The 22233-nt window shown below is 58.7% G+C and overlaps 10 protein-coding genes across 10 annotated transcripts; 5 read left to right on the top strand and 5 right to left on the bottom strand.

The window, feature by feature from the left end:
• Positions 1–238: 238 nt before the first annotated feature.
• SPRG_08612 (hypothetical protein) lies at positions 239–671 on the top strand. Its single transcript, XM_012347856.1, has one exon. The coding sequence runs from the start codon at positions 287–289 to the stop codon at positions 596–598; it is 312 nt and encodes a 103-aa protein (XP_012203246.1). The 5' UTR covers positions 239–286; the 3' UTR covers positions 599–671.
• Positions 672–1579: 908 nt separating this feature from the next.
• On the bottom strand, positions 1580–3039 carry SPRG_08611 (hypothetical protein; the record flags this gene model as incomplete). The annotated part of the gene is made up of 6 exons (XM_012347855.1): positions 2849–3039; positions 2430–2783; positions 2280–2378; positions 2031–2230; positions 1753–1972; positions 1580–1711 (listed from the first exon to the last, which is right to left on the bottom strand). The coding sequence occupies exons 1-6, from the start codon at positions 3020–3022 to the stop codon at positions 1580–1582; spliced, it is 1179 nt and encodes a 392-aa protein (XP_012203245.1). The 5' UTR covers positions 3023–3039.
• Positions 3040–3726: 687 nt separating this feature from the next.
• Positions 3727–4277, top strand: SPRG_08610 (60S ribosomal protein L37-A). Its single transcript, XM_012347854.1, has 2 exons — positions 3727–3818; positions 3865–4277. The coding sequence occupies exons 1-2, from the start codon at positions 3816–3818 to the stop codon at positions 4138–4140; spliced, it is 279 nt and encodes a 92-aa protein (XP_012203244.1). The 5' UTR covers positions 3727–3815; the 3' UTR covers positions 4141–4277.
• A 265-nt stretch (positions 4278–4542) lies between these two features.
• Positions 4543–5735, bottom strand: SPRG_08609 (hypothetical protein). Its single transcript, XM_012347853.1, has 5 exons — positions 5615–5735; positions 5421–5564; positions 5288–5374; positions 4848–5240; positions 4543–4794 (listed from the first exon to the last, which is right to left on the bottom strand). The coding sequence occupies exons 1-5, from the start codon at positions 5720–5722 to the stop codon at positions 4624–4626; spliced, it is 903 nt and encodes a 300-aa protein (XP_012203243.1). The 5' UTR covers positions 5723–5735; the 3' UTR covers positions 4543–4623.
• Positions 5736–6165: 430 nt separating this feature from the next.
• Positions 6166–8520, bottom strand: SPRG_20614 (hypothetical protein; the record flags this gene model as incomplete). Its single annotated transcript, XM_012347965.1, has 13 exons — positions 6166–6318; positions 6356–6484; positions 6524–6594; positions 6642–6684; positions 6839–7127; positions 7179–7240; positions 7290–7470; positions 7528–7600; positions 7647–7797; positions 7843–7911; positions 7954–8203; positions 8250–8292; positions 8343–8520. 13 exons carry the CDS (start codon positions 8518–8520, stop codon positions 6166–6168), a joined length of 1692 nt encoding a protein of 563 aa, XP_012203355.1.
• Positions 8521–9124: 604 nt separating this feature from the next.
• On the bottom strand, positions 9125–11977 carry SPRG_08608 (hypothetical protein; the record flags this gene model as incomplete). Its single annotated transcript, XM_012347852.1, has 15 exons — positions 9125–9250; positions 9302–9429; positions 9477–9498; positions 9556–9648; positions 9691–9806; positions 9853–9973; positions 10016–10105; positions 10152–10236; positions 10268–10427; positions 10473–10612; positions 10657–10826; positions 10875–10998; positions 11041–11156; positions 11201–11338; positions 11387–11977. The coding sequence occupies 15 exons, from the start codon at positions 11975–11977 to the stop codon at positions 9125–9127; spliced, it is 2220 nt and encodes a 739-aa protein (XP_012203242.1).
• Positions 11978–13073: 1096 nt separating this feature from the next.
• SPRG_08607 (hypothetical protein) lies at positions 13074–16343 on the top strand. Its single transcript, XM_012347851.1, has 5 exons — positions 13074–13226; positions 13274–13634; positions 13686–13844; positions 13894–14140; positions 14186–16343. Exons 1-5 carry the CDS (start codon positions 13160–13162, stop codon positions 15386–15388), a joined length of 2037 nt encoding a protein of 678 aa, XP_012203241.1. The 5' UTR covers positions 13074–13159; the 3' UTR covers positions 15389–16343.
• SPRG_08606 (hypothetical protein) lies at positions 16283–17127 on the bottom strand. The gene is made up of 4 exons (XM_012347850.1): positions 16935–17127; positions 16616–16885; positions 16500–16562; positions 16283–16446 (listed from the first exon to the last, which is right to left on the bottom strand). The coding sequence occupies exons 1-4, from the start codon at positions 17097–17099 to the stop codon at positions 16369–16371; spliced, it is 576 nt and encodes a 191-aa protein (XP_012203240.1). The 5' UTR covers positions 17100–17127; the 3' UTR covers positions 16283–16368.
• Positions 17128–18585: 1458 nt separating this feature from the next.
• Positions 18586–20100, top strand: SPRG_08605 (hypothetical protein; the record flags this gene model as incomplete). The annotated part of the gene is made up of 4 exons (XM_012347849.1): positions 18586–19007; positions 19061–19136; positions 19160–19941; positions 19968–20100. 4 exons carry the CDS (start codon positions 18586–18588, stop codon positions 20098–20100), a joined length of 1413 nt encoding a protein of 470 aa, XP_012203239.1.
• Positions 20101–20553: 453 nt separating this feature from the next.
• On the top strand, positions 20554–22185 carry SPRG_08604 (hypothetical protein). The gene is made up of 5 exons (XM_012347848.1): positions 20554–21110; positions 21158–21285; positions 21333–21416; positions 21467–21832; positions 21883–22185. The coding sequence occupies exons 1-5, from the start codon at positions 20570–20572 to the stop codon at positions 22156–22158; spliced, it is 1395 nt and encodes a 464-aa protein (XP_012203238.1). The 5' UTR covers positions 20554–20569; the 3' UTR covers positions 22159–22185.
• The last annotated feature ends 48 nt before the right edge of the window (positions 22186–22233 follow it).

Below are 22233 nucleotides of genomic sequence, written 5' to 3'. Positions count from 1 at the left end.
TGAGATTCAAGGCTTGAATCCGCCAGATTCCAGATGCCAGTTGGACGACCGACGAACGTTGTTTCCTTCTACGCAGTGCATGGCACCCGATGTGGCACGGCTCGTGGTTTTGTATACACTTTTCTATACGGGGTCGGCAAAGTCGTGTTTACAAATAAGGCCCGCCCTTTTTCTTCGCCACGTCTCACGAACCACTTCAACGTGCGCCAGCTTAGCACCGCGGGTCAGTTTGGTCACTTTTCAATTTGCCTCGTTCGCATCAACCAACAACACAAACGTCGTGACCATGGCCGGCAGCAAGCACCCGAACCCGACGTCGGTCGAACTCCTTTGCCAGGCCAAGAAGCAGCGCTGCGTGAGCCAAAAGCAGCTCGAGAGCAACCGCGCGCGCTCCAAGAAGTACTATGAAGAGCACCGCGAGCACGTGCTCGCCAAGCTCCGTGCCAACTACGTCGAGAACCGCGAGAAGGAGCGCTTGCGCCAGCGGGAAAAGTATCTGCGCCTCAAGGCGCGCAAGATGCACGAAGAGCAGCAGGCGCGCGCCGCGGCCACGTCGCCCCTCGACATCCGCCTCTGCGTCTCGTTCATCCTCAACTAGATGCGCGCATTTGATAGAAGTAGCGATAGAAGCAGCGTACCATATTACTATTTAATTTATATTTCTCGAGCCATCGACGGGCATGTTCTCCGGTGCGGCGGCGATGGCCACCCATGATGCGTGTCCGAACGGGTGCAACCGGTCGCCCACACTAATACCAACTTGCAGGGACATCCAATGTCGTCTTCGGGGAGCGGTTCCGCTCACTTTGCCGATGCTTACGCCGCTCGACCTCTCGGTGGAGCTCGTTCCCCTCGGTTGCCCCCCAGAATCAGGACCAAGCCAAGCGCCAAGCTCTCATGTCGCGCGCTATCCAACAAACCGCCTAGCGTCGCCGCACCGACTTCAACTTGAACGTCGTCCATGTGTGCATGTGGGTGCTAAATACGTCATGGCTATTGACCGCGCTACTTCACTCAAGGACGTACAGACACGCGGGCAGCTTGACACTTGCGAAGATTCCACGGCTCCATACAGTCGGCTTGGCGCAGAGCCTTAGAAATGCGTGGGTCCGACACCATTCTTGAAGGCAGCGATTTTAGACGTCCACGTACATAACGCACGTTCAGTATCCAGGATCACCGCCTTTCTGAGACCGCCTTTCCAGCGGTACAGTCGCTGTTTGCTCAAACACGCATGCGCGACCGCAAGCGCCCACAAGACTCTTCCCGTGGACGCATCCACCAGCTGGCACACCTGATTACAAGTCGCTACACCGTCGGACTGCTTTCTTTTGGCCAGGCCTCACGAGCGCATTAGGAAGTCCACCATATCTTTATAATTGCATGTAATATAACTCAGTTCAACAACAGATCCCGTGCCCTCCACGAATCCCGGGTAGGTGGGCCAGTTGTTTTCATGAGTACTACCGATCACCGTAGTACGCGCACTCGTAGTCGATGCAGAGTTAATCGTCTCCGACGCCACAGAGCTGCAGTGCACCCTTTGGCTCCGTGCTTCAAGTGTTGCGACTCGGTAGAACTACGGTGCGCAAGCAGGCGGGCGAACGTTGAGGAAAGCGACGAGGATGAGGCGCTTGCCCTCGGTGACAGGCGCCGCGCCGTGCACCACGCGCCCGCTGTGCACCACGACGTCGCCTTGCTCGATGTGAACCTACACCCGTCGTCAACCGAGGCGATCGGGAGGAAGGGCACCGTTGTCTGCGTTGGGGCAAAGAACGTGCCGCCGCCCACAAAGTCGGTGCGTTTGTTGAGAAGCACATTAAACGAGAGCACCGAGCCGTCGCAGTGCAGCGCAAGGTCCCGCTGGGCGTCCTGTGCCGCCTCGTACTTGACGTAAAAGAGATCGCGAAAGGAGAGCTGCGTCGACGCTGGGAGTTGGAAGCGCGAGAGAATCGACGGAAAAAGCCGCGCGCTACGCACCCAGAATGTCAAGTCTGGTACGACACGGTGTCAGAAGTAGAAACACTCACCTCAGGGTGTCTTGGACCCAGTAGTGCTCACCCAGAGGAAGGCAGTAGCTAGGGAGGTCCGTCGTCGGGTACGACGTATGCCGCGTCTTGTGCCACCCCGTGACGTGCGTCGTTGCCTCGAGTTGACCAAGCACGCGCTCACATTCTGCTTGCGTCCAGATTCCGGGGAAAATATGTGGCGTTGCCACCGCGTCTGGTACCTACCAGTTCAATTCAGATGCGCCGAAATGCAAGTAGTAGTCTTCGCACCGACAAACTCGCTTGATAGCGCGCCGCAGCTATTGCTTGCGTAGCTAGCTTGCGCTCAGGCAGCGACGCGACATCATACAGTGTCGCAGCATGGAATGCCTAGCATCATCCAACCGCTGTATGTTGGCTGTACGATTGCGCGATGCGCACCTGCAAACAACCGATGAGGTCCATGGAGCCGCCGTGGAGCTGTGCCAAGTGCACGGGCAGGTGGCCATCCAAGTCGGCCACCGTCGCAAGCAAAGGGTCGGCTTCCAGGAGCAGCTGCATGAGGTCCATACTGCCGCGGAGAACTGCCAGATGCAAGGGCGTGCGCCCGCCCGACTGGATGTGCCCCACAACGCTCAAGTCTTCCGTCTGGAGGCGCACACAAATGGCCTCGGTGGCGAGCAAGGTTTGCGCCAACGCATGCATGTCTGCGTCGACAGCGTAGTGCAGCGCCGTGTAGCCGTGGTTGTCGATGGCATTGACATCGACAGGTATCCTCGCACGCGCCGCTAGCACCTAATAGCAGTGCCGCAGAAAGAGTGACATCGCCGTCGTCCAAGGATGATGCAAGCAAGGAGTACCTCGAGCGCCAGGTCTTCGTCGTACATGGAGGCGGCAAAGAGAAGCGCGTCCTGGCCCATCACCTGCAGCGGGCGGTCCATGTGTACATCCGCCGAGCTCACGATGCGCTCGAGCGTCTCGACAGCGGTGCTGAGCGTAGCGAGACCGGCCCAGGCTTCGGGCGACACCGTCATGATGGCAGGAATCAAAACCTCTCGCAATCAATAGTGCAACTTGGATACCTTTATATTGATCGCCATACAAACGTCAAGTGCTTTTCTCGTGACCGGCCTGTCAATGAACTGGCAGGCACGAGGAGGAGGGAGACCTATCTGGCCTTGGGCCATGTCCGCATCGCGCGCGACGTTATTCTCACTGCATGTGAGGCATCCTCGTACCAGCTGCATGCTACAGCACACCCATCCGAATCCCACAGGTAGCGACCGCGTTGCCGGCCATTACGGGACGACGGGGCATGTGCGTTGGCGTCTCTGGCGCATGTCGTCGCCGCGTTCAAGTAGCCGCAAGAGCTGCCTCTGGGCGCCCGTTGGTCCCATCTGCGTTATCCATCGCATGCATGTACGAAGCATCCATGCCTCTGCCCACTGTCGTCGTCGCCTGCAAACATCCTCGAGCTCCGCGGCTTTCCGCGCGGAGACACGCAAGGAGCCTTCGTCTCTCGGTGGTGTTGGACCGTCGCGGCGCCACGGCCTACGGCGCCGACGTTCGTTGCTGCTCCTTCTACGTCCCTCGCCTCCCAATCTCGCACTGTTGGGTTGGCGCGCCCAAACCTCTTCTTTTTCATACAATATCGAGTGCCAGAGGTATCAGATGTCGCAAGATCTCGCATGTGATTGGTGGAAACCCATGACTGGTGCGTAGGAGCGTTTGAAATGTATTGGATTTTGACTGGTGGCGCGGTCGCTGGGTTTGGGTCTCGAGCTCAACCGATTCCGCTCACTCGGATTCCCAACTCATCTTCTGAAAATGGTACGTCGAGCGATCCAGCTACCACGGACTCTCATGCCTCTGGTAGACCAAGGGTACCTCTAGTTACGGTAAGCGCCACAACAAGACCCACACGATCTGCAGACGTTGTGGCAAGTCCTCGTACCACATCCAGAAGAGCACGTGTGGTTCGTGCGGCTACCCGGCCGCCAAGATGCGCAAGTACAACTGGTCGGCCAAGGCGCTTCGCCGCCGCACCACGGGCACGGGCCGCATGCGCTACTTGAAGACCGTCCCGCGCAAGTTCAAGAACGGCTTCCGTGAGGGCACGAAGGCTGTCTCGAAGAAGGCCGCCACCAACTAAATGTGCTGCTTGCCCATGAAACCAGAGTTGGTCGGAGGAGACGACGTCGCGAGTCCAAGGCGCTTCGTGCTACTTGGTGGCGCGCTGCAAGTTGACTGTCTCAATATCGAATCTCTTCCATTATGGAACCCCGAGAACCCTCGTTTGTCCGTCTTCCACACGTTGCACGCAGGTCACCGCCTCGAGGTGCCATCAGCTCGAACTCACGCAGCGTAGAGAGCCACACCGCGACTGCTTGTAGCACGAGAGGGATGCCCTGCGGCCGAGCACTACAGGTCGACGCAGAGGATTGTGCAGCGAGCCAATCCTCATCCTACGGCGCACTCGCCGCGACGTCAACTGAACCTTGATTGCATGCGCAAATGGCTGGCCGCTTCCTTTTAGCATGCAAAGCGAGCCAGCGAGCATGGATGAGAATGTATTCAAAACACCTAGCGCTATGCAGCGTAGCGCACGAAGCTACCAACGGAAAGGCGACGCGGCTCATTTCTCTTCGCCAAACGTCTCGAGGATGCTCGCGTGGAGTCGCTCCATGGCACTCGAGACCTTCTCGAGGAGCTCGGCGTCCTCGGTCTCGCGCATCTCCTTCTCTTCGAGGTACTGGTTGTACAGGGCGACGATCGTCTCGATGTGGGCGCTTTGCTTTCGCTCCGTCTAAGAGGCAGTCGCATGGTGTTGAATGAGCAGCTCGACAGACGAGACGATACCTGACGGTCGTCGGAGGACATCGTGGCGTGAATGGCCTCTTGCAAGGCGATGAATGTCGAGACGCGCCGGTCCTTCTCATCGACGAACGCTTGCGCTGTCTTGCGCTCGTGGCTCTCGAATTGCGACGTCATCTTCTTCTCGCGCTTGAGGAGCTTGGTGTTGTCGATGTCGAACGTCTCGTGGGACTTGTCGAGGCGCCTTGTGATCGTGCCTTGGAGCGCTTCAATGATGTTGGGCACCGTGACTTGGATGAACTCGTCAAAGAGCACTTGCACGTTGTTCTCGCGCGCCTCTTCGGCCGCAATCGTCTGCTCCAGCCGACGGTTGAACGCAGCGTTCGTTTTCGCCTCCATCTCGGCGTACGCGTCGTCAAAAGCCGACGTGAACGTGGCCTGCACATCCTCCTCTTGAACGACTCGTCCAGAAGATGCATGTATACCTTGAGCATCGCAATCGACTCGTCGCGCTGCCGCGTCTCGTCGGCCAGCTTGACTTCAAAGTGGTGTCCTCTCGTCATGATCGCATCCTACTCCACGAGGCGTCGACGGCAGCACGAAGCGATGTCGACGTACAAACTGCCGCTGGATCTCGACGTTGCGGATATGCGTCGCGTCCTTTAGCTCATCCATGTCCTGCTCGAGGTTCTCTTCGGCGGTCTCGATGAGCTCGGTGCGCTTGGACTCGAGGAGCGAGCCATCGTCCAGCGGCGGTTGGATCTACATGGCGTCGTCATGTGCTGCATGTCGCCATGGCCATAGCGCCATACCACGCGCAGGAGCGGGCCATTGGGCGCGGCGATCGTCTCGTTGAACTTCTCGCGGTACGCCTGGAAGCCGCCATCGTCAGGCTCGTCCGCGACTTGACGACTGCTCATGCCCGAATGTATCTTTGGCTCTGTGCAAAGACATGCGCCTCCGGTTTCACCTCTCACACTTGATCGACCGCTCACGCCTGGGTTAAAAATCCAATACCAACTGCAATATGTGTTTTCACGGTATACAGAAATAGTGTACGATGGACGCGTGTTCTGCGGCACTTCTCGTCGCCTGATTGGCACGAAGACCTTCAATCAGTATGGCAAAGCCATGTCCTTGCACGTATGTATTGATCCGACACGTTGTACATATCGCTTTGCCATCGTGTCCCAGCCGAGGAACCGAGAAATCAACACGATTAGTAGGTCACACTATTTTACAGGATAAGATACGTCTTAGAAGGCCAAAAGGCGCAAGCTTGGATGGACGCGAATGGCCTTGTTGGTCAAGGGCGCCGCCAGCCGCAGACCTAGTAGGACGGTAGCTCCATAAGTGGGCGATATTAAAAGCGAGTACCTTGCAGCGACGAGATGCGGGAGAGTGCCACGTACGCTTGGCCGTACTCAAAGACCTTGCCGAGGTGCAAGATGGCGCGGTCGAACGTGAGCCCTTGGCTCTTGTGGATGCTGATGCCATAGGCCAGCGTGAGTGGGATCTACGCAGAGTTGAGCGGCGCCATCTACAGTAGCGACAACCTGCTGGCGACTAGCGATGACCGAATCGTTGGCCGTCACACCAAACTCTTCCAGCGGAATGACTTGCGAGATACCGTTGGTGAAGCGCACGAACGGTAGCATCGCTCCTGGCGTAAAACCCAGGATCTACCGTCGCATAAGCACACCGACAACAAGGTGACGTACGACGCCGCGGGAGCCGTTGACGAGACCATTGGCAACGGAGATCGTCTTGGTGAGCATGACCTTGGCGTTCTCTACTCTCGAGGATCAGACGCGGCATGTGCACCACGCGACTGCGTACTTTTGAGAACGACGCGCGTTGGCACAGGGCAGCCAAAGAGGTACTCGCGTGGTCCGCTACGGAGAGCCTGAATACGCGTCAATTCGATCATGCATGGAGCGCACCGGTCCTTTGCCGTGTATTCGTGGGCAACGCCGTCGAGAGCATGTAAGTGCTTTTGGTTCATCTAGACGTCAAGTGGCGTTCACATCGGCAACACGTGTGTTGAAGTGCAGAACCTGGAGGACGTCGGCGTTGTGCGTAAAGATGTGGATGGCGTCGTCGTCGTCGTTCGCATCCTGGGTCGGGTTGATTTGCGCAGCGGGCTCAACACGCTCATTGAGCTTGGTGAGCATCTCCTGTGCAATTGAAAATGAACGACTTGGAAGCGCAGCGATGAGGTCTACCTGCGTGTGTGTGCCTTCGCGGATGGCGTTGAGGATCGTGATGAACTCTGGGTCTTTCTGGCGAAACACTTGGTTGAGCGAAAACGTTGCTTTGATGCCGCTAGACCCGAGGGATAGTACAACGATGATGACGCATGTGCTCTCGACGTACGTGTCCCAGCTCGGCGCCTCGAAGCAAAAGATGGCTTGCTTGTCGGTCGTGACGGGCGGCAGCTACAGAGCGCGACTGACGACGGATGGGAGGGGCAAGACAGTACGGTACTTGATAAAAATCGCCCGAGAGAATGAGTTGAATGCCACCGAAGAACGCCTGCGACTTGCGGATCTTGCGGGCGACGCCTTCGAGAAGCTCAAAGAGGTCGCCATCCAGCATTGAGATTTCGTCCACAATCAGAATCTGAGCGGCGCGCCACCTACATGCAGTAGACACGAATTGCTTAGATCTGGCAATTTCAGAGCCAACATACCGCAAGACGGCGTCCTTCTTGCGCTCAATCAACGCAACGACATCGGCGAGCTTTGTCGAGGGTAGCGTCGCGCTCAAGCCGGCAAAGTGGTGCAGCGTCATGCCGTCTAAGAGGCATCAGAGTTCCATTGCATCGGACAGAGTCGTTCGCACGGATGTGGTAGGCAGCGATGCCTGTTGTCGCAGTGCTGTAGAGACCTTCCTGGGGCAGTCGCTTTTGCAGCTGTCGAAGAAGGTACGACTTGCCCGTGCCGGCGCGGCCCGTGAAGAAAACGTTCTCCTTCCGAGCCACTGCATCAATGATCTACCACGAACATGGTATATCGTGCATTTGATACCGTGGTTGTACCTCTTGCTGCTCGCTGGTGAGGGCGACGCGCGACCGCTTGGTCGGCTGGGAGGATGCCAGCGCACGCGCCTACACACGCTTGAGGGTACTGCTTTGCTCTGGAGGTTGTACCCTAGGCGGCGACGACGCTCGGCGCTTGCGCAGCTTCTTTGCCGGCGACGGACTCGGCGTCTTCAACACGTGGTTGGTTCGGTCGCTCAGCGGTGCACGCATCGTCGTTGCCAGGGTCTTGAGCGGCGACACGATCCGCATTGTGGTCTTGGACACGGCGCCTTGCGTGAGCGCAAAGTCGCGGAGCGCAATCAAGTCGTCGGGCGTGCCATTGAAGAGGTTGTACTGCGTAAAGGTCGTCGCATCCCGCCTATGGTAGGCGCATGAGCCGGCAACTCGCTGTCGGCCATTGGTACTTGATGAACGTCATCTTGCCGCGCTGGATTTGGCTAAAGTACACTGTACAGCAGCAGAGCATGAGGCGTCGGCGGCGCATCGTGCTGGTGTACCTTCGGCCGACGGTGTCCGGATTGCCATCTTGGCGCCTGCCGCAAGAACCTGGAGGCCGCCTGCACGCTTGAGGATGCGGACGCCACGAAGCGACTTGGACGACTTGCGCTGGCCCGTCGCTGTGCTGGCGACTTGCACGTCGAGGTCGCAGCGGTACCCAGCGTCACCGTTCTCCATGGCCAAACTCCAATTGCCGCAAATCGGAAATCTATAGGGCGTTTGAATTTTTAAAAATACTCGCTTTTGATTGGCTGTTGAAAAATTCTTTCTCCTGATTGGCTGATTGGCGGAATTCTTATTGCGCGCCATCCCGCGAGAAGCTCGCCAGGCGACGCTCGTCAAGCTCGAGCACTGCGTCGAGGCGTCGATCTAGAGTGAAAATGCATGACCAGGTACAAGAGCCCTCACCGAATTTTCTCAGGCAGTATGTACCGCTTTAACTTTAAGATTGGACCGTCGCCGCCGTTCTACCCGATCGGCCGCCAAAAGCTCTCGTTGGATTTCTCACCGAGGCCTCCACCGCCCGAGGAAGCGCTGCTACTAGACGTGCGCTACTACTCTCAAAGCGACCAAGGCGCGAGGAATCTTCCCAATACTCTGTATCGAGTTCTGTCTTGCAGGCGAAGAGGATCGTCCACTATGCACCCTAGCCCTATCCAATAACCCCAACAAGCATGTTGCCATCACTTCTTCCTGGCTTGTCGAAATGACGATGGAAATATTGTCTATACTAGACCAATGTAAGAAACGTTATAGGCTGTGTGCTTTGAGAAGGACGCGTTTACAGCTGGAGCACACGCGAGAGCGCGACTTGAATGCGCGCGTCCACGTCAGCACGTGCGTCGAGGCCAGGGTACTGCTGCTCGAGCTGCATCTTGAGCTGCTCGATGGCCTCCAAGAGTGCCTTCTACTCGACAGTTTGTCACGATGCAAAGAAGGATTGAGAGTCGGGTAATACTTGGATCGGCTGGAAGAGAATCGCTTCGGTCGACGGATGCATGAGGTACGCGTGAATCGCATCTCGGAGCTTGGGGATCTGCATTTGCATGGTCTCCTCGAGCTCAACGAGCGCCGCCGCGACCACAGCTACAGTATTTGATGAGCACGATCGGCAGGAGAATGCGCGAGCGTACGCAGGGCCTTCGCCGACTGCGCCTACACCATCATGAGAACTGGCCTTCCAACCTTTGCTCGCCAGTACAGTACTATTACCTTGCGCAAGAGGGTCGAGAGCGGCCGCGCGGCAGTCTGAAGGCCAAACTCAATAAAGGTCGTGCACGCCTTCTTGAGTTCGTGCTCGAGGTCCTACGTGCTCGTGAGTCCACATTGTGAGAAACGCCATCGCACCTTTTTCACATCGGACGTGGTCGTGTTGACGTGTGGAATGCCGTGCGTTAGCAGTCCCAGCACCGAGTTGTCGAGCGAGAGCGAGAATGCATCTGAGAGCACGTTGCCCATCGCGTCTGCGCACCAGTCACTACCAGATGATCAGCGTCTGGAGCCGCGTACCGGTCGTCGACGTAAAGTCCAAACTCTTCTCCGTGATCGAAAACTGAATGTCGAACGGCGTGATGCGCTCGCGCAGCGTCAAGAGGTGCTTGACCAGGAAGAGGCCGCCGTCGCAGGGGCCCTAGCATGTCCGTCAGCACCTCTTTCGAAATTGCTTTGGTACCTTTTGCGCCGTGAGGTCGGCAGCAGCCATTTTGAGCGACGCAGTGCAGATCGAGACCGCGTCTTGCGCGAGCTCGGTGAAAATATGCATCTAGTCACCATGCCTCTTCACACATTGGATTGATGGGTAGGTGTACGTGGAGGTAGCGGTACACTTTGGAGAGACACATGAGCGTGTGCTCGAGCGTCGGGTACCAGGTCGCGTACACGGACGTTGCTAGGCTTTGATAGGAGATCGATGCCCTGGATAAACACTGGTACCTTGGAGCTTGGCGGGTAGTCGAGGTCGGCGGGTGTCGGGTAAAACCCCTCGATCTCGTCGCGAATGAACTTTTGGGTGCAGAGTATAAGGCGCTCCTGCGCATCCCCAACCATGCGCTCGATCGCAGCCTCGAGCACTTCAGTGGCGACACCTAGGATCGCGATAACCATCGAGCGTGGACAGGAGGGGCGAGGACCTCGGGGCCGAATCTGCGCTTCCATGATCTCGCTACGAAGCACTTCGATCGACTCGCAGAGAACCTCGAGGTCTTGCTCGTGGATCATACGCGGGCGAATGCATTGGTACAGCGGGTAGCACAGTTGCAGCACGAGGCGCCTACGCGTGAAACGCTGAGGAGATGCTGATAAGAGCTTCGGTACTGGAACGCATTGCCATCGAGCTCGTCGGCGGCCACGTCGTCGTCGTCATCGTCGTCGTAGAGCAGCACCGAAGCAAAGAGAGATGCGCTGGGCGGCGCACCAAACATAGTTGTAAACAAGTGGTGCTCGGCCTGGCACACGCGGACGAGGAATTGGCAGCCCACGCGCAGCTAGTATCAAAATATCAATCGTCCAAACATACACAAATGATTGTCTACCACGTGGACGAGGTCCGAGGTCGACCCGTCGAGCGCATGGAGGTGTGTAGTGACCGCAGGTAGCAGCAGCGCGACGCGTTGGCTCACATACGCATCGAGCACGTCCATCATAAACTGCTCCGAGCTACATGAAAATGAGGAAAATACCCTAAATATCGAAACGGACCCTGGTGTGATGGTTCGCTGCTCCAAATGCTTGGCAATCGCTTGGCACGCGGGCGCGGCGACGTGGAATTGGGCGTAGTACGTCGAGGCCGGGTCCAGAATGTCGGCGTGCACCGTCTAATTAAAATGGTAATGACAGGACAAGACACCTCGAGATAGACCCGCTTGGCGTTGGCTGCAGCCACTTGATCCTTGGCCGACTCGAGGGCGGCGATCGCATAGTCCTTGAGGCAGTGCGACGCATGCAAGAGGAGCTGGTTGTACGCGGCGAGGTACATCTCCGTGTCCTTAAAGTCCATCTACTCCCAGCTTGCATAAAATGCCGTTGGATAGAAGCCTGTACGTACGTGCTCCTGGAGGTACCCCGTGCACTCGTCAATCGTGCGAATCGCCTCGGTGAACGCGGGTGCGGTCGGATCGATCGTGCCAAACGTGTAGGGCCGCACATGCACGTGCACGGATGCGTCGGGCTTGGACGAAAAGTCAATGTGACCGCCGAGGCTCTTGGCAAGCGACGAGATGCGCGTGAAGTACGGCAGCGGCGTCGACATGGCCTTGAGCTTTACCTCGAGTGCGTCAAGCTCGTGGAGGAGCGTCTCGAAGCTCTCGTAGAGGGCGCCGGTGAGCGCGACAACCGACGCATGGCGATCTTCCATCTCCTGAAGCAAGCTCAAAGACGCTTGCGTATGCTCGACCACTGCGTTGCTAGCATTCACGCACGCTACAGCACGCTGATGGAAGGCGTCGACGGCGGGCGGCAGCAGCGGCGCCGTTGCCGATGCGGTCGACACGTGCGATGCGTAGTAGTTCTTGAGGCTCATGGGCGCCTTGGTGAACGCCGTCGATGCATCTGTCGATGACGTAGCCCCGAGGTGCTGCTGCCACACGCGCTCCAAGCTTGCAAGCAGCTCCTCCTGCCCCGTCGTCAGGAGAGCCATCGTCGCCAAGTGGCATCGTTTCCGGACAGCCGGATAATGTTGAGATTCTGCCAATCGCCGCCATTACACGTGGCAGCCCCTGCATCCAGAAAGTGCAATTGCTCTTGCATCAACAGCGCGGTGAGCAGCCTTACAGCATCAATGGACTGGTACATGCATGCGTTATAACTCGATGTACTTTCAGTGGCCCCAGTTCCTTCAAATCCGCGCCTACGTCGAGTCGAAACAATAAGGTCAAGTAAGGATACCTGAACGTCGCACCCTCGACCGGCACAAGAGCAGCACGTGGCACATCCAGCGACTTTTGCAATTTACCTCGCAAGTGGCCTATATAACGCACCACTGCAGCACTTCAAGGCGCCACCTACCCACGAGCGCCGGCTCAAGCTCGTCACATTGCCTTGCAGTCATCGGTTCATGCTCTCGTGGTATGCGACTGCGCGGGCAGTAACGTTCGATGCGGCCGTTCTGTTGGCTTCCACGTCCTCGATCCTGCGCTCATTGTGTCGTAGCCGCTTGGCATGGCGAGGCTAGCTTGGCGCCAACACGACCAGGAAGCCATGCCAGGAGGGGCATCGCCAGGAAGCGCATCTTCTTCCGACAACGCAACGGGACCCCATCCATCCGTGTCGTCATCGTATGGCGGTCAATGGTGGCCCCAGATGGACCGGTGGACTCCAGACATGCCACAACAGTCAAGGAAGCTGCTTGATCCAATCGACCGCAATGCAATTATAGTTCCAGTGACCAAAGCGCCGTCGCCACGTCCGGTCCATCGATCGAGCCGTAGCTACTGTACTTCGTGGTCGTCGTCGCCAGGTCCGGCTCGGCGCCAGCCGGTTGGGCTGCACTTTCTCGGAATATTAAAATGAGATCCTGTGGCCACCGTATTTAAATACATGCGACACGCTCTGTATACAACTAGTTATAAGAACGACGATCACATCAGAGGATCGACTAAAAAAATATCCCAACTTGCGCTCTCGTAGCATTTGTTACAGCTTTCGCATCGATGTCATTGGCTAAAAAGTGGCCAATCGCGTGCGATCGAAGCCGCCAAAATTCCACCCTCCGTCTTGCCCACAAAATAATATTTCGGGATTTGCGCCGCCAAGTCGACTGCGGAATGGCCAGCGACAAGTACGCGATGAACGCGACGCCGGCGGGAAGGTCGAGACCGAGATGGCGGACGACAACAGCATCAAGGTCTTTGGCTGGATGCACAAGCAGGGCACGCGCGCCTTCAAAGGTACGCGCTTCCAGCGGTAGGTCGCATGCCCACCATGCGCCATGTAGGGCCCGTGGCCAAGAGCTGGCGCCGCCGCTTCTTCTGCCTCGAAGGCAACAAGATCTACTACTTCCACGAGCCGGTCGATGCGCGCAAGTACTTCAACTCGCGCAAGAGTGAGCTCTGCATTGGCACGGTCGATCTCCGTGGCGCGTTCAAGCTCGAGCAAAGTTCGCGCCTCGATTTGCCGTCCAAGGGTATCGAGATCCACACCAAGCGCCGCGTGTGGCTCCTTTGCCCAGAGACTGACGCCGACTTCAACATGTGGTTTGATGCGCTCGAAGAGATCATCATCACGGCCGGCAGTGGCAACGTCGTCGTGCGCCAGCTCCCCAACGTGCGCGAATACGTCATGAAGGGTCGCACGAGGTACTACCTGTATCCATATCGCCTGGGACGCGAGGCTCATACGGCGTCTAGCTACCGCTTCTTTTACTTTTTGTTTCTGATCACGGCCATTGTCGAGCTCGCGGGTATCATCCTGTGGTTCCCGCTCGGTATCGAGCCGTGCGACCTTCTCCACCGCAACGACACGTGCGTCAACATCTTCAAGCGCTACTCGGCCGACAACCAGCCCGTGTACGTCTCGCTGCCTCCTGCCTATGCCGAGTCTCATGACGGCCTGTAGCTGTGGCCCGAAGCCGTTCAATGGCATGTGGAACCCACCGCAGTGGTACTGGACGCAGGCCGGCATGACCAACGTCCAGTGCTTCCGCGAGCCCGTCCTCGCGCACTGGGTCTCGTACTTTATGTTTTACTTTGCCGAGTTCATCTCGATCTTGCTCGGCGCACTCTACTACCTCGGTATGTGGAAGCCCGTGCGTCGCGGCGCGCAGTACCTCAGGGACTTCAACCCGCCGTTTCCGGCCGACAAGGTATTTCACCGCGCTTCCTCTTGCAGCAATGAACATGCATCGTAGTGGCCGACGGTCGATATCCTGCTATGCCATTACGCCGAGCCGGCCGAAGACACGATGGCGACGCTCGATGCAATCCTTAAGCTCGACTACCCGCCCGAGAAGCTCCACGTGTACATTTGCGACGACGGCGCGTTCAAGACCAAGTTTACGCCGGGGAACCCGATCCCCGAGGTCGTTGTCAACCAGGGCGTCATCGAGAACGCGGGCGACGTGCGCTACGAACTCGCGCACTTTATGTACGAGAAGGTGCTCGACCTCGACGGCGATGGCCAAGGCATTGGCTACACGCGTGCGGCCGAGATGGAAGTCAACGAGTGGCGCCGGTCGCACACGACGGTCAAGCTCCCGACACCCGAGAACCCGCGCGTGTGCGAGCGCGTCGACTGCGCGATCGGCTCGGAGCGCGACGACTACGACTACCGGTACGCGGGTCTGCCGCGTGTGACGTTTGTCGGCCGCGTCAAGCCGCCGACGCACCACTCGAAGGCCGGCAACATCAACAACGTGCTCTACAACGAAAAGGCCTCGGGCAAGTACGCGATCATTCTCGACAACGACATGAAGCCGCACCCGATGTTTGTGCAAGCGACGCTGCCCTTCTTCTTTGACTCGCCGTCGTCGACCAAGACGTTTCGGTGCTCGGCGCCGGGCTGCTCGGATATTGCCAAGATCTCGTGCACGCTCTGCGTCCAGGCCGGCGTGCCCGAAGCCAACATTAGCTACTGCTCGAAAGAGTGCTTTGACGCGGCCAACCACGCCAAGTCGGACATTCACCGCCGCCAAACGCGGTCGAGCCGCGCCAAGCGCACGCAGTGCTCGGGCTGCGGCGGCACCGTCAACCAAAAGACGGGCGAGTGCAAGAGCTGCCACAACAACTATGGTCGGCGCAGCTCGATCGGGACGGTCCAGAACAACCAAGTGATGCTCGCGATGGACGACCAGTACTCGGACGACGTGCGCAAGAACCAAGTCGGCTACGTGCAGACGCCCCAGTACTTTGAAGACTGCTTGCAGCTCCGTCTCGGCGACCCGTGCGGCCACCGCAACTCACGTTTTTCGATTCGGCGCAGACGGGCATGGACGGCTACGAGTGCGCTTCGTTTGCCGGCACGAACGCGATCTTCCGCCGGTCGGCGCTCGACTCGGTGTCTGGGATTGCGTACGGCTCGCTCACGGAAGACGCCTTCACGGGCAAGCTCATGATTGACAAGGGCTGGAAGGGTCTCTACTTCCGCAAGGATTTCGAAGGCGAAGAAGGCGACCGCATCCGATTGGCCGAAGGCGCCGTGCCCGAGACGGTCGCGGCGAGTCTGGCGCAGCGCAAGCGCTGGGCGAAGGGCAACTTTCAAATTTTCCTGCGCCGGAAAAAGTCGCTCGTGGACCCGACGTGGTCGCCGCCGACGGTCGAGCTCCCGCCGCCGCGCAAGGTCAACCGCTTCATGCGCTGGGTCTTCTTCATGAACCTCACCATCTACCCGATCGGGTCGTTCCCGGCGCTCTTCTTCTTTTACATTACCGGGTACTTTCTGTACTCTGGCAATGCGCCCATCTACACGGCCGGGCTCCGCCTCCTCGTGGCGCTTGTGCCCAAGATTGTCATCCAGACGATCCTCTCGGCCATGATGAACCGGACGGTCGACAACAACGACGTCATGCGCAGCCAAGAGACGTGGTTCTCGTACGCCTTCGTGCACGTGGTCGCGGTCTTTGACGCGATCTACTGGAAGATCACGGACAAGGAGGCGGCGTGGGCCAACACTGGCGCGCTCGGCGGCAACTCGACGATGGAGCTCCCGAACGTTCTCGTCTTTTTCTCGATTGTCTTTGGTGTCATCTGGAGCGTCGTCCGCTTCTTTGTCGGCTACAACAACGCCGAGACGACCCATGGCACGCCGCTCGTCTTCGGCTCGCTCTTCCTCGGCATCTTCACCGCGAGCCAGCTCGGCCCGATGGTGCGCATGTCGCTCCAGACGTACTTTGGCTGGAGCCACAAGAGTCTGACGGACCAAGGCAACGTCGTCGGCTCGTTTGGCCTCGCGATTGTGCTCTCGATCATCTGCTTTTGGGTCTACATTGAGACGCCGCACACCAACTTTTGGGGCTAAGAAGACAATATTGTTGTCTTGAGGTTGCAACAACACTTTATACTTTCATTGCATTGAAGTCTCTTTTCGTTTGAGGAACTACACCGACTGCGCCGGGCTGAGCACGAGCATGGTCGCCTGGCGCGCGTACTGCACTGTCTGGTCGGCTTTGGCATCCTGTCATCGCAAGAAGCAATGATTTATGATGCCATACCACGTATGAATAGTACCTCGATGGAAGGGAAGATCCGCTCAATGTCGTCGAGCTCGGCGTCCCGTAGCGACTTGAAGAGCTATTACAAGCATGCCACGTGGGAGGTCGAGGCCACGCGGCGCCGATGCATACCTCTTTGAGCGGCGCCGCCTCGGGCGCGTTGTCGAGCTCGGCGTAGATCTCGCGGATCTGGTCGTTGTAGTAGTCGGCGATCGCGAGCTTGACGCCGGCCGCGTACGACTGGCTAATCGTGGGCGAGAGCGTGCGGAGGACGGTGCCAAAGGTCGCGCTCGCAACGGCCGCGAACGGCTGCAAGAGGCTCGGGCGGAAGCGGTACGCCGACGAAGTCTTGGTAAACTCTTCCAGCACGGCGTGGTTCTTGCGCTCCGTCGCCGAGAGCTCCTACGCGGTCGCATCGGCACCTGCGCCGTGCACCTAGCGCATACAGTACCTCGAGGAGCGGTGTGGCCGTCGACTGCTGCGCGCCGAGGAGGTGGACGGACGCCGCATGTGACAGGTGGCCCTGGCGCAGCATGCTGCTCACGAGGCAACTCTTGGCGGCCGGGCGCTGGAACGCCGGGGCTACTCGGACGCAGCCTCGCTCGAGCCAATTCATGCGGATCAGAAATGGACGACCAAACCCGTATCTATGCATATTCTGGATATGCATTCTCAGAGGTTGAATCTTCAGGCGCGTTCACGCAGCAAGCGCGGGTAGGGTCCCTAGTAGCGATGGACCTACGCCATGACCAAGGAACGATTCGCCTCGTCGCATCGCGCTCGTCCGCACACCGCAGTGCTCCATGGTGAGATCGCTCTCTGTCCATCGCGTCGAAAATCCTCCCAGCGAGAAAAAGGTTGCAGGTTGTACAGTACGGACGCAGTTGAGAGCGCTTGAATGATCGCACGGCGGGATGATGACTGGCAGGCAGGCGTATGGCAAGCATGCCTGCAGCTGGACACCGCACTTGCAGTGGGCGGTATGCGTTGAGGTATAATAATTAGCCTTGCGGTGTGGGTGCGGAGCCCACGTCAAGCGGACGCATCTCCGGCACAAGTTGCTCACGTGACGACACGGCGCGCGCGATGATACTCTTGCTCACGTCGTTCATCGACAGCAGGGGTAGCCGCCGATAGAATACTCGCTAGCGTCACAGCAACGAGCGTCTGTGCGGGTACTCACAGCGCGGGCGGCGACGGCGGGAGGCGACTGCGTCCGAGATCGCCCCAACGTGTGGCCAGCAGCGACCTTCTTACCGCGGCAATCCACTTGGCACCCAGTAATTTCGCGACCAGGTGGCGGGGCAGGTGCGTCTACGGCCAGCTGGCGGCAGCTAATTTTCACCTCACCGCAAACTTGGCCTTGGTATGCTCGAGAAATTCGAAGGCCGTGGTTCTCGCCAGCTGCGGCGACCGACCCTGATTCGGCGCCGGTGAACGTGGCCTTCGTGTCTTTGCCTCCCGCCGCGTCGTCTGCCTCGTCCTGCCGGTCGCCGCATCACAGCAGTCCTCTTCTTATATATATACGCGTGGCTACTTGGCGTGCCAAGCTTCGAAAAGGCAACGGGGGTTTCCAGTCAACAGGTTGAGATTCGCGTGGGACCTTATCTTGGGTGCGTCGTCGCGCCTTGGGTGTACGCTGCGATCACGACGCAGGTCGGAGACGCGGGTCCGAGTCGCAAGTCCATCGCACTTGGGGCTTGTATAGACGACAAGGTGCCAAGCGCAGGCAGGTCCGACGCCGAACTCAGAAGCGGTCGGATTTTTCACATTGAACTCTTGGGTCCGTTCAAGGCGGCGTCTCTTTTTATTGTGTTTTTAATGCAAGATCGCGCGCTGCATGTAAAAAAATGGGCCGGGGGGCGGGGCCATGGCATACAATTGGCAAGTCCACACCGCGTGCTTCAACAACGGCGCGCGTGGATAGTCGTTTTGTAGTATCGTTCGCGCGTGAATAAAAATGGACGTAAAATTAAATGGGTTCGACGGCTGTCAAATGGTTTCCAAAGTGGCACTCTGCAATTGGCATCCTCCGCGGTAGATCATCAGGAGCGGTTCCTGGAGTAGTATCCTTCCTCTTCCCAAGTAGACGAAATCGCACGATGGACATGGAGCTCGACTCGCGAGAAGAGTCGTCGCTACGCGGCTTCCTCGGCGGCCAGTTTGCCCACGGCCTCCATGCGATTGACACGCGCAGCCACGACGAGAGCGAGAGCTACTACGGCTACGCCCGCGACCGCGTCGAGAGCTACCACGGCGACCGCCCGGACGATAAGAGCTGGATGTACCCGACCAAGGTCGACGCGACGCGCCTCCAACGCAGTAGCAGCTACCCGACCGAGTCGTTTGCGCCCACGATCTACCGCAAGGAGGCCAAGCAGTCGTCAGCGGACTTTGCGATCGCGTACACGCCGACGTCGTCGCGGTCGGGCCACCCCAACATTAGCCCGACGGGTGGCATGTCGCCGTTCCGCGGCCACGACGAGGTCGCGAACGGCATCATGAACTCGACGTCGATCCCGAGGTCGGCAACAACGACACGCAAAAGCACCTGCGCTCCAAGAACCTACCGTCGAGCATCCTCTTCAACTCGGGGCGATGGTCCATCGAAGAGCACAACCGGTTGTACAAGGCCTTGGCGCGTTCCCGCACGGTGTCCTGAACCGATGGCGCAAGATCTCCAAGGCCGTCGGGACCCGGACTGTGCTTCAGACGCGGACGCACGCGCAAAAGTTCTTTCGGAAGCTCCAGAAGCAGGACGAGCTCAAGGCCATGAACGACGATGAGAACTACCTTCCGAACGGCGACGAGGTCAAGTCAGCCAAGGCGAGCAAGGTCAAGCCCTCGTCGGCCGGTGTGTCCTTCTCGGGGCGCAAGACGAAAGAGGAGCCGTCGTACGCCACTGCCAACGCCACCGGCCGCCTCTCGGACCCAGGCACGTACGAAGCGTCCAACTCGGGACGGTCCCTGACGCCTCTCTCCAACATTACCGAGCATCACATGGGTCGGTCGTACAACCAGCCCTCTTCGACGGGCCACCACGCGTCGCCCCCGAACCCGTTTCCGTCCAACCTCTTTCCAAGCATCTCGATCCCGCCGTCGACGAACGCCCACCTGGCATCCTCGATAGCGACGCCGACGACCGAGTCGAGCCGCGCCTTCTCCAACATGAGCCTCGGCTCGCGCTCGTCTGCGTCGCCAGCGCCGGCGTCGTACCCGCCGACGCGCGGCAACGACCAGTGGGTCGACTGGCTCCTTAGCAACATTGATACGATTGTGACCAAGAACGGGCGCCAGCCCAATGACGACGGGCGCCCGAGCGCCAAGTCGGACGCTGCCGGCTACCTCCGTGCCGGGCGTGCATTTCGCAGTGCGTCCGAGTCGGCCGTGCCGTCGCTGCACTACCGCCAAGACACGAACGAGCCGTCGCAGCAGCAGCAACACGGGTCCTGGGAGGTGTACCCAGCAACAACAGCAGCAACAGCAATGGCAACCACCATGGGAACAACTACTACCGGGACGACGACGAGCACGACCAGCACGGCGGGTCGCCGCACGACCAGCAGCAGCATTTTTACGACGGGCACGCCAAGTACTCGATGTCGACCGGCGAGTAGTCGCGTCGTCGCCTTTAGGCTGCCATTTTTCCGCCCCACTCCCGGGGCCTTGTATGCGCGTGGTTTTGGTTTTGTTATTTATTGAATATATATATTGGCGCCTAGTGATCTCCCAGCTCTTATTTCGCTGCGCACGATTGTCGCCCAGACAACCGTGTTCCTCGTCGTTCGTTGACGAAGGTCCATGCTTCAACAAGCTGGCAGCGCTGGGTGGCCGCTCTGATCAAACGTTTGGATGACATGACCAGCATCTGCTCCCAGCCAGAGCAGCTGGCGACGTGAGGGCTTATCATTCTGGAGGAAGATCATGCTGCTGATAGTAGCAGAGCTGCTGGACCTGCCATGGTCGTCTTCCTGCCGCCAGCAAACACGATGCGAAGAGGATTCGCGCGCGCGGATTGGCGCAACGTGGCAGCTATATATAGCATCGTTGGCAACGGGCCTTTGGCATCCCGAAATACACGCCGCCATGGTCGGGGGCCGCGTGAGCAACATGGGCCTCGCGGGCAAGGAGATCATGTCGACGACGGTCGTCCATGCGAACGACCTCGAGCGCATCCGGCAGCAGTCGGCCATCGTCACGGACCGCGACATGGCGCTGCGCCTCAAGTCGAACGAGCAGGCCAAGATGGCGTCGCGGGCGAGCGCGCAGGAGCGCAAGAATCGCATGGTCGAGAAAGAGCTCCAAGTGCGCACGCGCCGCGAGCAGTACGCGACGCAAATGGAGCTCGAGGCCGAGCGCCACTCGCTCTTGACGAAAGACGACCTGCAGCGCCACGCCCACTTGGACTCGGTCAAGTACATCCAATCGCTCGTCGCCAAAGCGAGCGCGGCCACGGGCTGCGACGCGCAGCTCCGCGAGCAAGCCGAGACGCGGCAGCACGAGGCTGCGTACAACCAGCGCCTTGACCGCATCATGGACGCCGACCGCACGCGGGACCTGCTGGCGCGCGACGCGGCTGAGAAAGTTGCGCGGGAGAAGCGCGTCGTCGCGCGAAAGATGCTGGAAGGTGCATTGGCACGCGTCGTCTTGCATGGTCTGATGCACAACGACCAGGTCAAATTCTCGAGCACCAAAAGCAGCAGGTCCGAGAGGAGGAAGCCAAGGCGATCGAGGCCAAGAAGATTCTACAAGTGTACAAGCAATACGAAGCCGAAGAGCAGGCCAAGGTCGCGGCCCATCGCGTACACACACTCTCGATCCGAAGCTGCATCTCAACGACATGTTGCAGGTGCAAGTCCAGCACACGCTGCAACAAATCGCTGTCACGAACGACGAGATCAAGCAAATGAAGGCCGACGCGATCGCGCAAGAAGTACGTTTGCAACAAGGTCCTATCGAACGACGACAACCGTGTTGTCGTAGCGACACGAAGAGCAAGTCGCGGCCAAGTACCTTCGCGACAAGGCCCGCGAAGAAGAGCGATTGCTCCACGAAAAGGCAGCGATCCGCAAGTCCCAAGAGATGCGGACGGCCAAGCTCCGTGCGCAGCAGGAAAAAGCCCAAGACAAGCGACTCGCCCAGGACGAGTTCAAGGCGAAGAAGGCGTTTGAGGCCAACGAGAAGGCAACGCGGCAGAAGGAGGCCGACGAGAAGCGCCTCAAGCGCGAGCTCGCCGAGACAATCGACCACGAGCGAAAGGAGCAGGAGGCCCGGAAACGCGACGAGCGCCGGCACATTGAGCAGCAAGAGAGGCGTGCGGACGACGTCGCCAAGCGTATTCTCGAGCGGGTGCCCATATCCTTGGCCGTATCCCGTTGCTATCCTTTTACATGTCGTAGGAAGATGCGCTGAAGCAACGTGAGAAGGACCAGCGCGACGAAGCCCATGCGCAGTACCTTCTTCGACTCAACCAGCAGTTTGACGACAACGCGACGCGGCGCAAGAATAAGGCGGCGCTCGAGACCAACGCCAACGCGCAAAACGTCAAGAAGATGGCGAAGGAGCTCATCGTTGTCGACAAGATCCGACTGGACGCACTCCAGAAGCTGCAGAAACAAGGCGTCCCCGAGGCCTACCTGCGCGACCTCCAGCGACTCGATATTCAAAAGCTATAGTAGACTAATAGGAACAGCTTGGTGTTGTCGCGTAGCCTTTTGCGGATATCCCTGGCTTCTTCCGTGGTAATGATC

This window comes from Saprolegnia parasitica (genome assembly GCF_000151545.1).
Source record: "Saprolegnia parasitica CBS 223.65 unplaced genomic scaffold supercont2.39, whole genome shotgun sequence".
NCBI classification, from domain to species: domain Eukaryota; phylum Oomycota; class Saprolegniomycetes; order Saprolegniales; family Saprolegniaceae; genus Saprolegnia; species Saprolegnia parasitica.
Note: the sequence above shows the minus strand (reverse complement) of the source record. Positions and strands in the feature narration are given on the sequence as shown.